The 15,893-nt window shown below is 33.8% G+C and overlaps 1 protein-coding gene across 16 annotated transcripts in view; it reads right to left on the reverse strand.

Annotated features, from left to right (window-relative positions):
* The window catches only part of SLIT2 (slit guidance ligand 2), a 256,661-nt gene that overhangs the window by 36,996 nt on the left and 203,772 nt on the right, over positions 1–15,893 (reverse strand). For 15 of the 16 annotated variants that reach the window (XM_035323812.1, XM_035323806.1, XM_035323807.1 and 12 more), the window contains 7 exons: positions 15,275–15,441; positions 14,287–14,419; positions 11,164–11,232; positions 8,689–8,760; positions 8,391–8,462; positions 6,955–7,026; positions 4,446–4,609 (listed from right to left, as the gene is read on the reverse strand). In XM_035323812.1, the coding sequence (XP_035179703.1) occupies positions 4,446–4,609; positions 6,955–7,026; positions 8,391–8,462; positions 8,689–8,760; positions 11,164–11,232; positions 14,287–14,419; positions 15,275–15,441 (749 nt within the window). The remainder of the gene's footprint in view (positions 1–4,445; positions 4,610–6,954; positions 7,027–8,390; positions 8,463–8,688; positions 8,761–11,163; positions 11,233–14,286; positions 14,420–15,274; positions 15,442–15,893) is intronic. The other variant, XM_035323811.1, reaches the window with a different exon arrangement.

Below are 15,893 nucleotides of genomic sequence, written 5' to 3' on the forward strand. Positions count from 1 at the left end.
ATCTATAGTTGACTATAGTTTGTTAAAGCAGCAAACAGTAAATGTAGGTGAGTTGAAACAAACACCATAGAATTAACATATGGAAAGTCTTGCCTATTTACTGTAGACTATTTCTGGTTATTGATAGATTGTATTAAAATGTTCTGTGAAAAATATATAGAGTGAGAAGTATATACATAAAAGAAGATAAATTGTAACACTGTTCTATAGCCTTAAAGTCTCTGCTTCCTTGTCTCAACTGATTAGGCTGAACGTGATGGCCTCATTTCTACTTCTTAAACTGACAATTATTTGGCATGAATTAAAAAAAAAAATTCAGTAACTGAGGTTATTTTCCTATATGGATTAGCAATCTAAATTTCACTTCTGAAAAAGAGCCAGCAAATGGAAACACAATTCCCAGCAAGATAGTAAACAACACTGATCTGATTTTGTGTAATAAGCATTTATTTCATATTACTATATATGGAGAATCCAATGAAAATTAACATCAATTTGATTAATCATTTTACAGCTATAAGATTAAAAAATAAATTTTTTAGAACTTTTTTTTACTTAAGTCTAATGAAAAGAAAGTTCTGGAACTTATTCTCATTTTCACTATATCATTCCTTCCCTTTTCTGCTTGCATGTGTTAAAAGACCTGCATATGAAAAGAAAATATTCTGTATGAAGTAGAATACCCTATTGTTTAACTTCTCACACTGCAGAAATATATATATCCTTGAGTAAGCCATAATTAAAAAAAAATCATAAAATAAAAGCAAATTAAACACTGTTCTTTCATAACGAGTAAAAAACTAAATGCATATTATTTTATTGATAAATACACACACACACATTTATTTGTCTAATATTTTTGAAGAAAAGCATAATACAAACCCTCCCAAGACCAGTTTCTAGAGAAACCTTTGCAAGAAAAACTTGAAATCCTGACTTTTTATGACATGGGAGCTCCTATTTGCTATTGCATATGGCCTCAAAATCAGTATCTGCCAAGTCACTTATATCACAACTGCTAACGAATTCACTGACGAATACAATGCAGTGGCAATGATCATTTCAATCGCATTTTTCAGACCCTGAATCTAGGCTTTTAAAATAACAAACCTTTTCATACAACTATGTTAAATGATATATTATGAAGAGTCAGTTCTAAATTCATCAAAGGGAGAAACAAACAGTAAACATGCATGTCTTAGGAAAAAAGTCTGTCTGAGGTTCACAAAAGGAAGGTCAGAAGGTTTGTTCTTAAACATATCACCCATTCCATCACTTACAACCTTACCTGGTATCAGAAAACCACAAGGCCCTGGAATCTCTAGAAGCAGGGCATGGATGGTAAAGGAGTAAAAGATTGAGAATCTGTTAGAGGCCACATTAAAAAAAATAAAAAGGAAAAAAAAAAATCCCATAAACTTAGAAAAAACAGCTGCAAGAAGAAAACACTAAGATGGTTCCTGGAGGAAAGTAATTCATAAAGTTAAGAGTAAGGTCCATTTTTTTTGGAATTTTATAGCAGAGACTTCATTTTAAAATGCTCATTTTCACAGGAAACTATTTTTATGTGATTCAAATTCAAGTACCAATTTCACTTTGAACTGAATCCAGAGGTACTGATAGGAGGGAATTACACATTTTGCTTGTTACTCTGTACTCAATAGCAGAAAATAAACAGATACATATCTGTAAAAAAAAAACAAAAAAAACAACAACAACAACAAAAAAAACTCAACTATTTCTTAATAGGAATATAACATTTTTATAATTTTATAATTCCTATTCAGTCAGTTCTCTAATGCTTTCATAAATTACTTGGACACAAGCCCTGAAGGTATACTAAGTAAGTTGCAGACAGCACTAAACTGGGAGAACCTGTTAGCTCTGTAGAGAGTAGAAATGCCTTGAAGAGAGATCTTCACAAATTAGAGGGCTGGGCAATCACCAACAATATGAAGTTTAACAGGAGTAAGTGCTGGATTCTGCACCTGAGAAGGGGTAAACCTGGCTATACATACAAATTGGAGGACAAGAGGCTTGAGAGCAGCCTCACAGAAAGGGATCTGGGGATTTTGGTCAATAGCAAGTTGAATATGAGTCAACAGTATGTCCTGGCAGCCAAAAGGGCCAAATGTATCCTGGGGTGGATCAGACATGGTGTTGCTAGGTGGTTGATGGAAGGGATTGTCATGCCCTGCTCTGGTGTGGGCTTGCCTCAAATACTGTGTGCAGTTTGGGACACCACGATATAAGAAAGACTAGCAGTGTGTCCAAAGGAGGGCTACAAAGATGAAGGGTCTAGAGGGGAAGATGTGTAAGGAGTCGCTGAGGTCCCTTGGTTTGTTCAGCCCAGAGCAGAGCAGGCAGAGGAATGGCCTCATGGAGGCCTGTAGGTCCCGCACGAGGGGAGTGGAGGGGCAGGTGCTGAGCTCTGTGACAGGACCTGAGAGAACGGCATGGAGCTGGGACAGGGGAGGGTCAGATTGGGTGTTAGGAAAAGGTTCTGCACCCAGAGGGTGTTCAGGCACTGGGACAGGCTCCCCAGGGTAGTGGTCACAGCACCAAGCCTTCCAGAGTTCAAGAAGCATTTGGACAACACTCTCAGACATCTGGTCTGATTTTTGGGTGTTCCTGTGTGGAGCCAGGAGCTGGACTTGATGTTCCTTGTGGGTCCCTTCCAACTCAGGAGATTCTATGATTCTAAGCAAAAGAAAAAATTACTTTGGATAACAGACATATAATGTCTTATAGCGCCATCTTGTCATTGAAAAGCTGCTGAGTGGCAATCTGTAATTATGACATCTTCACAGAAGATCAGTGGCAGGAAAATTATTTCTCTCAAAGGTACCCATAATACTAGATTTCTGTTCCTGGAAGTGAAAGAAATACAATACTTTCCCTGCATAATAATACAAAGGATATTTTCTAATGGGCAAGAGGAAGTAAGATGTACTATCTGGAACGTCTGACAGAAAAATAATAATGACTGTAGGAAGGAGTGACTCATTTTTTTTAAAATGACAGAGTTAGAAAACAACCAAACAAGTCCTTCATTTCACTTACATACCTGCAACAAAGTGTAAGAAAAGCGTAACTGCGGTAATATTCTTCTGTGGATGCTTGTAGAGAAAACAATCGGATTGGCCACCAAATGTTCTATCTAAAATCAGAATAAGGAACTTTGCAAAAGATGAGTGTCATATGCTGTTAACACAAGTATGACCTCAAAGAAATACTACTGAAAAATTCTAAGAAGGATTTGGAAGGATAATTAATTGGTATCACATACAAAATAATGGGCTGGATTTCCAGTGTTTTTTGATTACAGAAACAATTTTTCACAGAAAGCCTAATGAGAGAAGAATGAACAGAATTAATAGAACGTTGTAAGGAACAACTTGGGATGAGAGCTAACTCTGGTGAAGTCCAAATGCTTCTTTAAGGAAGAATTTACACCTTTGATAATGCTCACCTTTGATAATGCATTAACAGATGTATACATAAAAATAGCTTGAAGGCTACCTATACTCTGAGAGTAAGTTACTTCTATGGATCATATTTATCTGGTGTCTCAAAAATAACTATAAACATAGTGATAACTTACAAGTATAAGCCTGAATCTGAAAAATGAAGCTACAGCAGAAGCTGTGCTTCCAGAATATTTAAAAGGGGACAAATTGAGAGAATTGAGGCAGATTAAACAGCAAAACAAACTAAGTCTACTCTCACATATGAATCAAAAATATACTGTTCTAAGACAAAAAATACTAAGGTTCAGAAAAAGAACCTGATAATTAAATTGAAATAATGTAAGTTGTCATAAAAGTGCCAGTAAGATTGGTACCAACACAGAGATAAATGCTTGTTTCAACCCCCAAGAAACCTACCCATATAATAACATCTAGAATGAGACTTCTACAGGTAATCACATCTTTTATCTATTCTGTGTATTTTAGGCTTTCTTCTGAAACATCAAAGAAAACAGCATTCTGGGCATATTGATGCAATTACGTATCACTGAGATAATGCAGACTGCAAGGATTATGGTTGTATTCACAGTTTTTACTGTAAACAATCTGAAGGGAAAGGATATTCTTTAGTTAAGAGAAGTGTAGATGTTGAAATTTTAGGTCATTAGTGAGACAGTACCAGCTACCTATTTACATCTATATACTGATGAGTATTACACTGCAAATAAGATTTACTTTCTCCATCCCTTGAATGAAAACAAACAAACAAAAACAAACAAAAAGCAAACAAAACAAAATGTCATAGAAGTTTTTAAAATAAATACAATTCCTGAAAGGAACCAACAGCTAGAACCCTAAGTATGAGGAGAAGTGATGACAAGAGTGAAGATACTGTACTAAATGCACAATTGTAAATATATGTAAAAATAAATGTATTATAAATGTAAATAACAATCAAACAATCACCAACAGTACCTTGGCAAGTGAATTTTTTAGATGGAGTTGTGAGTAAAAGTTTATCTGCCATTTCTCCAGGGCCAGCACAACGAGCAATACCAGGTTCTTTATATTCTGATTTTACCCAGTCAGACAGCCACTGCATGTTACAATCACAATAAAGAGGATTTGCTCCAATAGCCCTATGGAAAACAGATAAACAAAAAGGGAATAGAGTTTGAAATGTTTGTTTTTAGAAAGAGAACCCAGAAAACTGAGGTTGGCAAAAATCTCAAAACACAAACGATACCTCCATCCACCGAACTGACCCTTAGTGTAAGTGCATGAAGTTTCTATATTTAGGTTTTAAATCAAGAATTGACTGTTTTAACAACAAACTTGGTAAAAAAAAAAAAATAGCCATTCGTACCTGCATTTCCATAAACTTAACTCTGTGTCACATTTGGTATGTAATGGGCAATATCAACTTCATCATCAGAATGAAACTGATACTGGGAAATTAAGTTAGGAAGAATAAAATATTTCTTCCAAAGCAGTCTCACAAAGTTCCACCCAGATATTTTCCTTTTCAGTTTATGGCTCCCAGGCTGGTACAAACCATCTGTTTCTAAGCTTCCAAATTTGATTTAATTATTGCCTATTTCAAGATCTCCCACTGAATTCACAACTATGTGCAGAATTCTGTAAGAGATCTCTGCTGTATACATAAATAAAACTACACTACCCCTTACATAAGAGCTGTCCTGTTGTGAAATTAAATCATTTTCTTTAAATATTTTTTTTTAATTAAAAAACAATTTAGCTAGAGATTTTGGGGATTAATTACTGTAAAGGTTTTTAAGTCCCTGTTTTGTTTTTCTATAAAGACATACCCATATTCATTTCAATAAAATAATCACAGAGCTTCTTTCAGATTGTTCCACAACTTTGGATAAGGGGATCTTCAAGAAAGGGAATAAAATCCTTGGCAAACAAAAGCAAAGGTGGTAGAAACAGACACACTCTTTTCTGCCACACTAAGCCCTCTTAATTATTGCTACAGGCTTCCAGATGAACAGAAGGAAGTGCATACACACACACATATACATGTTCATTCAGGCTTTAGTCAGAGCATTAACAAAAATCAGACCTGGTAATATAGTCGTGTAATAGCAAACTTCACATGTAAAGACAAATACCTACAATTTGTCCAGGCCATATTCACAAGAGTGAATGTCAGCCTGATGTCAACGTGAACTGAGCAGTTGGCTCTGCTAAAATCAGAATGTTAGCAAGGATAATTGGTAATGTTAAGAAAAAAATAACAGCAAAGACAATCAAATCTATGTAAGCTTTACTGATTTTAATGTAGATGAGGTAGTCTAATAGTAGCATTTGAATGACTGATCAATGACTTAAAGCTTGCTTGGGCTCATCAAATTTCTGAGAAATGCAAAATTAAATTAAAAAGTCCAATATTGAATTAGAAGCAGATTTTATTTTATTTTTTATTTTTATTTAACAACCACAGCTATCCAGAAACATCAAAAATAGGTACATTTAAAGGCACTAGTCAGCTTACTCCTTAAAGGAAAGAAAAGATTTAATAACTACCCATAAACACAGTGAGCTTTATAGATAGGTAACTTGCTCTAATCTAAGTTACCATTGAAAATTAAGGACCGAAATAGTGCTTCAGATGATATTCTGAAATCAGATTCCACGCATTTAATGTCAACAAACACCAACACAGAAACATATAATAATTTAGGCTGGAAGGGTTCTTTGGAGGTCATCTAGTCCCACCTCCTGAACAAAGTGGGGCTTACTTCAAAGTCAGACCAGGGTTGCTCAGGACTGTGTCCTGCTGAGTTCTGAAAATCTCCAGGGAGGGAGATTCTGCTGTTTCTCCAGGCAACCTGTTCCAAAGCTAAACTACCCTCAAGGTGAATTTTTTTGTCATTAAGTCAGTGAAACTTCCCTTATTGTGGCTTGTGACTGTTGACTCTTATCTTTCACTTTGCAACCTCTGAGAAAAATCTGTCTCCATCATTGCTATAATTCCCTTAAAGGCTTAAAAACTGCTGTTAGGTCCCGCCTTGACATCTCCTTCTCCAGGCTAAATAAAACCAGTTCCTTTAACTTCTCACAACTCACAGCATCCTCCACACCTTGCCTACTTCTATCCTGGACTTGCTCTGTTTCATACACGTCTACTTTGTACTGGAGAAACTGAACACATATTCCAGATGTGTCCTTACTAGGGCCAAGCAGGAGTGACCACCCTCCTCAGTCACCTTGCTCCTCGCTTACTAATTCAGTCCAGATCATCTTTAGCCTTTGTTGCCATAAGGACACATGCCTGACATTCAATTTGCTGCCCAGCAGAAGGTCCAGGATTTTTCTGCTGAGCTGCTAGCTATCTATTCTGTCCCCAGCCTCTGCTGGGGTTGTTCTGGAGCAGGTCTTTGCATTTGTCTTTGTTCAACTGCATGAAATGTGCTAAACATAACATAAAATCATTTATGTTTATCATTTGAATACTCACAGGTGTGATAATGCTGAGAGATCATTAAAAGCTCCTTCAGGAACAACAGAAATGTCATTACCATGTAAAGACCTTAACAAGAAAATAAACAAAATAATATATATGTATAAATCTCAGCAAATCAATTTCAGAAATTTCAGCTTTTGTAAACAGTTTTCATCTTTTCATATTTTTCAGTTCCTCTGTGTTTCCAGCCGTGTTTACTTAAACTTTAATCAGCAGCCTACTCATCACTTGATTTTTTCATCATATATTTTCATTTGATTTTTTTTTACTATTTTTTTTTTAATTCAAAGAATAAAGGCCAGTCAAAGTACTGCAAAGTACTTACTGGATTTAGGTATGGCCGAAGACTTATTTTTGACTTTTTTAGCAGTTCCCTGAAATTCCTGCTAATTTGGTTCATGCATTTTTTATCTTCCATAAATGCACAGAAAATACAGGTATTGACTGTTCATAATTACTAAGGTTGATAGAAAAGGTTCTTAATAAGGTTTTAAATAAAGGTTTTAAATAAGGTTTTGATAAAAGTTTTTAATAAGGTTTTTACTCCTTTGACAATAAAAACCTTATTAAGTATCAATACTGTCTCCTGTAGCAAACCTGCACAGAAATATCCTGTTATTTAACTTCATTCTTTTACATGTATATCTAGCACATGCAGAATTATTGTTAAGACTTGATCTACTTTTACATAAAAAAACTGAGTTTATGTAAACACAAATAATGCCATTCTTGAGATATTTGAGACATTTAATCCAACTAAGCTATTCAATGAAGCTACTCAAACGAAGACAAAAATTACAGATTCAACTGGGGACTTTTGAGAGAGAATTTCTGCATTTTTTTTTGTTGTTTGTTTGTTTGTTTTATAACAAAATGAAGGTGTAAACTAGAATGACCATTTTTTAATTTTCCTTTGTCCCTTTTTTGCTTCGTGCTCTTTTCTCTCATTGCTCTTTCAACCATGCTCTTTCTAGTGCTAAAGTGGAACGTTTTCTTGGAATCAAAATATTTTTTATTGGTTTTGAATAGTTGATCCTGATGGAAATACTCTCATATTAAATGAAACAATAAAGACAGATATTTATTGTTGGAATAAAAATCTTCAAAATACTGTAGAAAAAATATATATATGAAAATTTATGTATGACATTTTTTTATACTTTAGTTCTTATAACAAGCAAGAATATAACTCACAAAAGAGATACAGTCATGATTAAAAAGCAGAAAAATAAAGTGTAGGGTCATATTATATGTTGTGCAGCATTTTAATAGTATACTTTCTCAGAATGAAAACACTTAAGAGTTTCAAGACTATGTAATTATAACTTCTCAAATACTTGATAGATTTAAAAATCCAGTAATTTCACACAGATTTGCTATATGCAAATAAAAATTCTGGAAAATGACTATGGTTAAAAAATAATACTTACAACAACCTAAGTGATTTCAATCCATCAAAAGTCCGTGCAGGGATACATCTCAGGCGATTGTAACTAAGAATTCTGAAAATATACAAAATCCTGTCAGCAGGTATATCAGGCATTCAGTAAACTGAATGCAGAGTAAGGCCGTAACAGCTTTTGCACACATAGGTTGTTAGGAAACGAGTTATTTTACAGCCTCCATAACAAGCAAGCTTTAATATCAACAAAATGCCCCTTCTTTCCAAGACAAAAAAAAAAAATTGTAATGCTTCCAAAGTGTCATTGTTAACATGTTTAAACTTACAAGGTGAGCAGCTGAGTCATGTTGCTGAAGCTCTGATTAGAAAGAGTGCTGATTCTGTTGTTACTTAAATCTCTATAAAAAATAAATTCAGAAATTCAGACCTTAAAATGACTGCCCAAGTCCTGAAACACTGGAAGTTAAACTGACAGACACATTACTTTTATTAGTAGAAGTAGTATCATAATTGGTATCAATATTTAAAGCAGCAAACATTTTTATTTTCACATGCCATATACAAGCCCAGCAAGTGTTTAGCTTGATCAATGAAAAGCATTTTCATTTCAACACAGATGAAAGATCAGCGTGATGCATTCTTTTACAACAGCAATGTCCATCATGCTACTGAGTTAATGCAATCCTACATGAACCCAAGTATAGAAATAAAAGTGATGTTTTAACATTGAAATCATTTTAGTCAGTAAGTATCATATAGTAATCTACTTAACACTTACAGGCTGAACACATCAAAGCCCAGAGCTATTATTATAAAAAACACTATCTAAGATTTATAGCCTTAACATCTTTCTTGTTGTTTAATATTCTAATGAATAAAATCTCAAGTGTAAGTATGATAGAAGCTGGAGTGGTATGTGGGCAACTTCAAAGACGATTTGAAAAAGCTGTACTAAATTTAAATAATGCCTCTTCTTTGTTCTCATATTGTGCTTTAGTTTTCATTTTATGCTATTTCACTGCTGTTTACTGTATTTTGTGGTGAAATTTAATTCTAAATCTGTTTAAGCATTTGTTTCTGAGGGGACCTTGGTATTTTAACTTAGAGTACTGTTGAATAGCAGTGCAGTATACGTATTTCTCCACTTGAAATTTCATGAAAGCATGTAAGATAATTGACTCATAATAATAAACATATTAAACCACATATAACAGTGCAATCTATTCATATGAGAAAGAAGTTAGAAATAAAAATTTTCCATGTTAGTCTGGAACTCAAACGACATGTGATTCCAAGTTCAGCCACAGAACTATGCATAGTGTTTTGGTTTTTGAAACACAGCTAAGGATCATTCTCAAATTCCAAACAGCAGTATGAGGATACATTCAGAAGAGATGACAATAATGTACCCCCACAAGTCTAGTATGAAGAGACTGTTAATACTCATCTTCTTTGTATTTTATTTACTGTTCAGCTTATGAATTATTGTACTACAGCTGTCTGGTAAATAGTTTATGTGTATTTTCTGATTAAGAGGCAAAGTTATCCAATTTCTATGTTTGCCAAAAATAGAAAAGGAGTAGGTACAATCTCTGTGATGCAAGCCCTGTCACTATCATTCTAATTAATTTAATCTCCAGTCACATTTTCAGCCTCCACTGACATTATTACTTCATTCAGTCCAATCTATGCTTCTTGTATGTACTAAGATTCCAAAGTTTATATTTTATTATTTTATGTGTGCTTCAAGTTAGACCTTGCATAACTTCCCTGAATAACTCATAGAGACTAGAGACTTCCTAGGCCTACACTGTATACATTTGAGAATATTGAAGGTTTCTCAATCTTTTTTTTTTTTTTTTTTTTTTTTTTTTTTTTCCTGATGCAATTGGCAAAATATGAAAAGTTTTGGAAGCATCTCTTCTCTAAATTTGTGACCATGACCACTTTTGTCTAGCACGAGGTAAATAAAGGACAGCAAGCCCTTGTTTTTGAATGCCAAACTACTTTCAATTTTACCATCAGAGCTCTAAAAACAGTCAAAAAGAAATTTAAGGGATTTTCTTACTCCCTACTTTTGTTACTTTTTTCTGATTATACTGAAACCACAAGTGATTTCAGAATGTTATGCAGTTCAACCTCAGCTGTACAAATTTTATGGTGCTAACAAAGGCCATGGAATTACAGACATTTACATTGACAGTCTTCCTGTTTCTCCCACTTTGCCATTCTAAGGTATGGAAAACATATTCAAATATTTCACGAAGTGGATGAAATAAGTATTGGAGCAGGATTTGCCTCAAATCACAGAGTGAGTCAGCAACAGAGTTGGCAGTAAGGAGCTCTAGACAAGCTCTCTTCTTCAGTCATTAAACCATATATTATCGGAGAAACAGAAGGGGCTATATTCAAGTGTTACAGTCATAGCATGTGCTATTCCTATATGAATATCACTGAATCTTTCTTTTATAAATAAAATAATTTCAGTGCCTTTATGGAGCTGCATAACAGAATACTGTATTATCTTAACACATTTTGTAAGATATTACATCTCTTTTCGGGTTAACTACTTACTCTGTGGTGTAATCGCTGGAATGAAATAGCCCTGCTTATAAAACGTGACCAAGTATGCCATATGTAAGATGTGATCCCATCATAAGATGTGTTTGGGCATTATATTTACTAAAAGACATAATATATTTCATGTTTTTTTCTTACAACTAAAAACATATATGATGAAGTACGGGATTTTTTGTTTTTGTTTCCACACCAGTAGAAAAGGATGATATAAAACTACTTACATAAGTGTTAAATGCTTGTAGTTGGAAAGCTCTTTTGGAACAAGGGTAAACTGATTTCCATCCAAATAACTAAAATAGAAAAATAAAATATAGAGTTTTTTTTTTTTTTTTTTTAATGCACTAATTTTAAAATCCAACAGTACAGAAAGTTTAGTGTGAATACCTAATATTCCCATTTTGTAAGAACCCTTGAGTACAAATACAGTTTTTTAGAGACACAACTGAGGATCTGTAGCCTAAGATGCAAATACTCTTCTATCAGATATTATGAAGTAATGGTATAAACAGCTAACCCTTACATAGTCATTTTTGTTATTCTTAAAAGCTTTGCAAACTGAGTTTTTTATTTGCTCTATTTTATAAACACCTATTGGTGAAAAGAAAAGCATATATCTGACTTATATGGCTTCAATTAAGCATGGATTTTGAGCCATTGTAAGCTGAAACATAACCTTAAATTTAAGATGTAGTCCTTTAATATAGAAAGAGCATGGGCTGGTATCAGCTCTGAATATGAGCAAATTCATTTGTCATGCCTGTAATTCAGGTCATCTTCCATAATTTTTCCTCATGTCTCTCATGGTGTGTCAGGAATGATATATCACAAGCCTGTTCCTCTGTGGTATGTTACGGACTAAAGACAGCAATCAATTACCCTTTGCTAGAAAAGTTAGATTTTTTTTTCTTCCTCTTTATAGGTTTACAGAGCCTGTATTATATTACTTGCTCATATTCCATGCTCATTATTCTCAATAACAAACTTGCTCATCCTTAGAGTTAGTTAACAGGTGCAGAGCCATCAAACCATATCAGAACCTGAATTACAGGAAAAGAAAGGTTAACAGGTCATGCCTAAAAAGCTTTCCAGTGTGCAGCCAGTCATTACAAAGTGCAAGTGGAGGAGATCTTCATCTAACCAGGGCAAGTAGTTTAGAGATTCTAGGAACTGCTGAATGCACCCCATTCTTTGATATGGAGCACAAAGTGAGGGGCAGGAACATAAAAGGCCGTTAGTTTCTCAACAGGGTTAAACTTGCCAATGGTGGCATTAAGGTGGTATTACTTGTGTCTCCCAGAACCCAAGTCGAAAACTACGCCCTCATTATCTCTATACAAAGAAGATACTTTAGCAATCCAAATGATTGCAACACACTTAAGTTAATAGCAGTCTTGGCTACAGACATTATTAGATGAATTTTGAGCTTAATGCCTTTAAGTATGCTGCAACATCTTTGGAAACTTTTACTTAACTAAATTGATGGGTTGAAACACAGTTAATGGATTGCCAGGCCGAGAAACAACTACCTACAACTAATCAACACCCTCACCCCCTCCTCCTGGACCCTGATTTCTTTCTGGATGCCTGCCAAATCCAAAATGTCTGCTTATGTTAATGGATTTACATAAATGGCAGTGGATGGACCACGAACATAATTATTAAAAACCAAACAAAACCCACAACATTTAAACTATTTGAAGAAATGAGTATTCTGGTGAAATTATTTTATCAGACAGATAAATTAGGATATATTGCTTTAGCTTCATTAGAACTGAAGTACTATAAGCATCCACTTGGCTGATAAAACTCCTGCTTGTTCAAATGAAGCAACTATTAAGATATTTTATAAAATACATGAAGGGTACATCTTAGAAGGGTTATGCATGCTAATGAACAAGAATAATCAATCAGTATGCAACTGCTAACAGGAACCACCTCCATTATCCTTTTGAAAAATATGCTAAATTGCATGCTTAGATACTAATTAAAGCATACAAAATTGTACACAAATGAGTTTTCAGTCACAGTCAGGGCTCCACTTGCACTTCCAAAAGTATCACTCTTCAGCCGCTTAATTTTACATTGCATTGATACCCTAACATTGTCAAATTGTGTTTATTATGCCAGACTATGTTTAATTAAGTCATCTTCTGTTAGAAAAAAAAAAAAAAAAAAGTTATAGGCTTATATCGCTGTGTGCTAATTTGAATTCTTAGTAATTTCTCTTCATTTATGATCAATTCCTTTTGGATACTTTTAAGCACCAAATTACTGGTGGACATTTCAGAATCATATATATAATAACAAATGGTAAAATAATAAAACTGTTACAGTGACTTAAAAGACAGTTATGATGTCTTCTGAAGAAAGCACCATGTTAATCAGTCATTATGAAGGATTAATAATTTAATACTAAACAATTGCAATTTGTAATTCAGGATGACAATATGACCAAACCTTTTTCTTGTCAGTAATTCCCAACTATTTCTTTCAGTTTTGCAACCATTTTTCAAAGTATATGATGAACCCAATTTTTAGGTTTATACTTTCCCCTTGATAACGCATAAACATTGACTCATCCGGTTTGGTGAGTATCTATTCAGTCATTATCTTCAGACAATACATAAGGTAACAAACTTGGTTTTATATCAGCTTTACTGCCCATCTGCATATTCAAATGATATATTTGCATAAAGAGAACGATTTTATGCAAATAAATACATCAAATTATATATATGCATAAAATGTACCATTTTTCTCATATAAAAAACAATCTTGAGTAATGAAATATCCCAGATTATATGACTGCCTATATGAAAAATCTCACTTTATATTTATTAAAACCTGTCTTTTTAAAATATCACAAACCCACATTTGCTATGAAAATACACAAACACGTTAATAGACTGCTGTCTTTTTGCTTCTGAATTGTAGTTGAACTTCTTCATTCCTTCCCATTAGAATAATGACTTCAGAATAATCAAATTCACTTTTGCCTATAATTTAATTCATTGTAATATAATGACCATATTCAGTGACATGACAGTTCATTGTTGGGGTTATAAATTCCGAGAGTGATTATAATTTAATATACATAGATTTGTAAAGCTTTGCAGCAACAGAGGGTTCTTTAAGTGTTTTGAGACTTAAGAGAGCATTGCTAATTCAAACATAACCTCAGAGTTCTCAAGATTCTTTGCAAGTCTTTATATCTACAAAGCGTTATTTTAATAAATTTCAACTGAACAAGTGAAGCCAATTCTTCACTTCTCCCCTCACAGATGAATCTGACACTATATATCTGACATTGATTTCTATGAAAGGGAAAAAACTGTGCCACTTACAGTTCAGTTACATCTTTTGGGATGCCTTTAGGCAAAGCTTTTAGGCCTTTGTTGCTGCAGCGAACTACTGTGTCTAGACAAGTACATTCTGCAGGACAGCGGGACAGTGGAGAACAGCTATTGTCATCATTTCCTGGTTAATAAAAACAAACAGATGCTAAGCTTGCCACGCAAATGACATTTCAGGATTAGCAATAATGTCCCACATGTAATTCCCATAAGCAAAAATGAGATTTTTGCATTATGATATCTCTATGGATGGAAAATATTCTCATCTCTATAAACCACTGCTCCAAGAATTTACATTTCAAGTAACATTTTATTTAGTATGTTTCTGTTTTACTAGATAAAAATGTTATTATTTGGAAAAAAAAAGATCATAAAGAAAGAACATAAAGTGAAATATAATAAAGGAAAATATATGCTGATTTTCAAAATTAGAAAATAGTTTAAAATAAACAGAGTCTCTTTAAAGTAAAGTTGCAGCCTTGAGAATTGACAAACTAATAATTTAAGAAATAGAACTGTGTGTGAGAGAGATGCAAGATAGAAGCCATTATTTCTTTAATCGGTAAGGGGAATTCTGACATTCTCAAAGTCACAAACTGAGCAAAATAGCTGTAAGTGATCAAGTAGCTTGAAAGAGTGCTTGATTCAAGCATCAACATTTGAAAATATTCTCATTTCAACTACAACATTTGATCGATGTATGTAATCTTTATATTATCTTTAAGTTACAATTACAGTACAGAACATAGGCAAGAAAAACTTTTAAAAACATATACACAGCAGTCATGTGCTTGCTAATCATCCAAAAATGGATGAAAGGTTTTTAAACTGACATAGAAAGTGAGCAGGAAATAACGATGAAGTGATTTAAAGAATACCAGTTGTCACTTCAAAGAATATTGCTTTGTGATCTACAGGAATAATGAAACTATCCATAAAAAAGCTGAAGTTATAAAATTTTAACTATTAAATTTCTTACCATCATCACATGTAAAATCCTGAATTGCCACATCCTGGATGGGAATCTCTTTGAGGAAGTAAGGCTTTTGACAGCGAGGGTTTCCTGTCACAATGCGTTTCTTCCTTAGCCAATCTCCAAGCCACGCGAGATGGCAGTTGCAGTTGAAGGGATTGGCCAAGAGGTTTCTGAGAACCACATGAAAGTTCACTTCTGATGACAGATTTTTTTTTTTTTCATTCTAAGTATGCTATTTCTATTTTTAAAAACCTGAGCTTAAATACAGTTCTTCAAACAACAGTATGTACAAACCATAGATGAAAGCTGTAATTTAGGCTCTGTGTAGTGAATCTTGATATAGCTCATTTAGAAATAATTTAAAACTGTCAAAGACTTGACTTGTTGTCAAGCCACTCTGTACTGATAATACAATAATTTCATATAGAGATGAAGTCTGATTACTTTACATTATTAGCTTTAACCTGACAACAGCTATTCCATTAATTTGTCATTTCAAGATTTCCATCTTTTATTTGCTCCAGAGAATAAGTTTTCTATCTAAAGTGACAGCTACGTTGATTACATGCCAGTTATAAAAATGAATTTACTTCTAGATGTCTCAGTACTTTGGGCATCTTCT

The sequence above is a fragment of the Oxyura jamaicensis genome, chromosome 4, assembly GCF_011077185.1.
Source record: "Oxyura jamaicensis isolate SHBP4307 breed ruddy duck chromosome 4, BPBGC_Ojam_1.0, whole genome shotgun sequence".
Lineage (NCBI taxonomy): Eukaryota > Metazoa > Chordata > Aves > Anseriformes > Anatidae > Oxyura > Oxyura jamaicensis.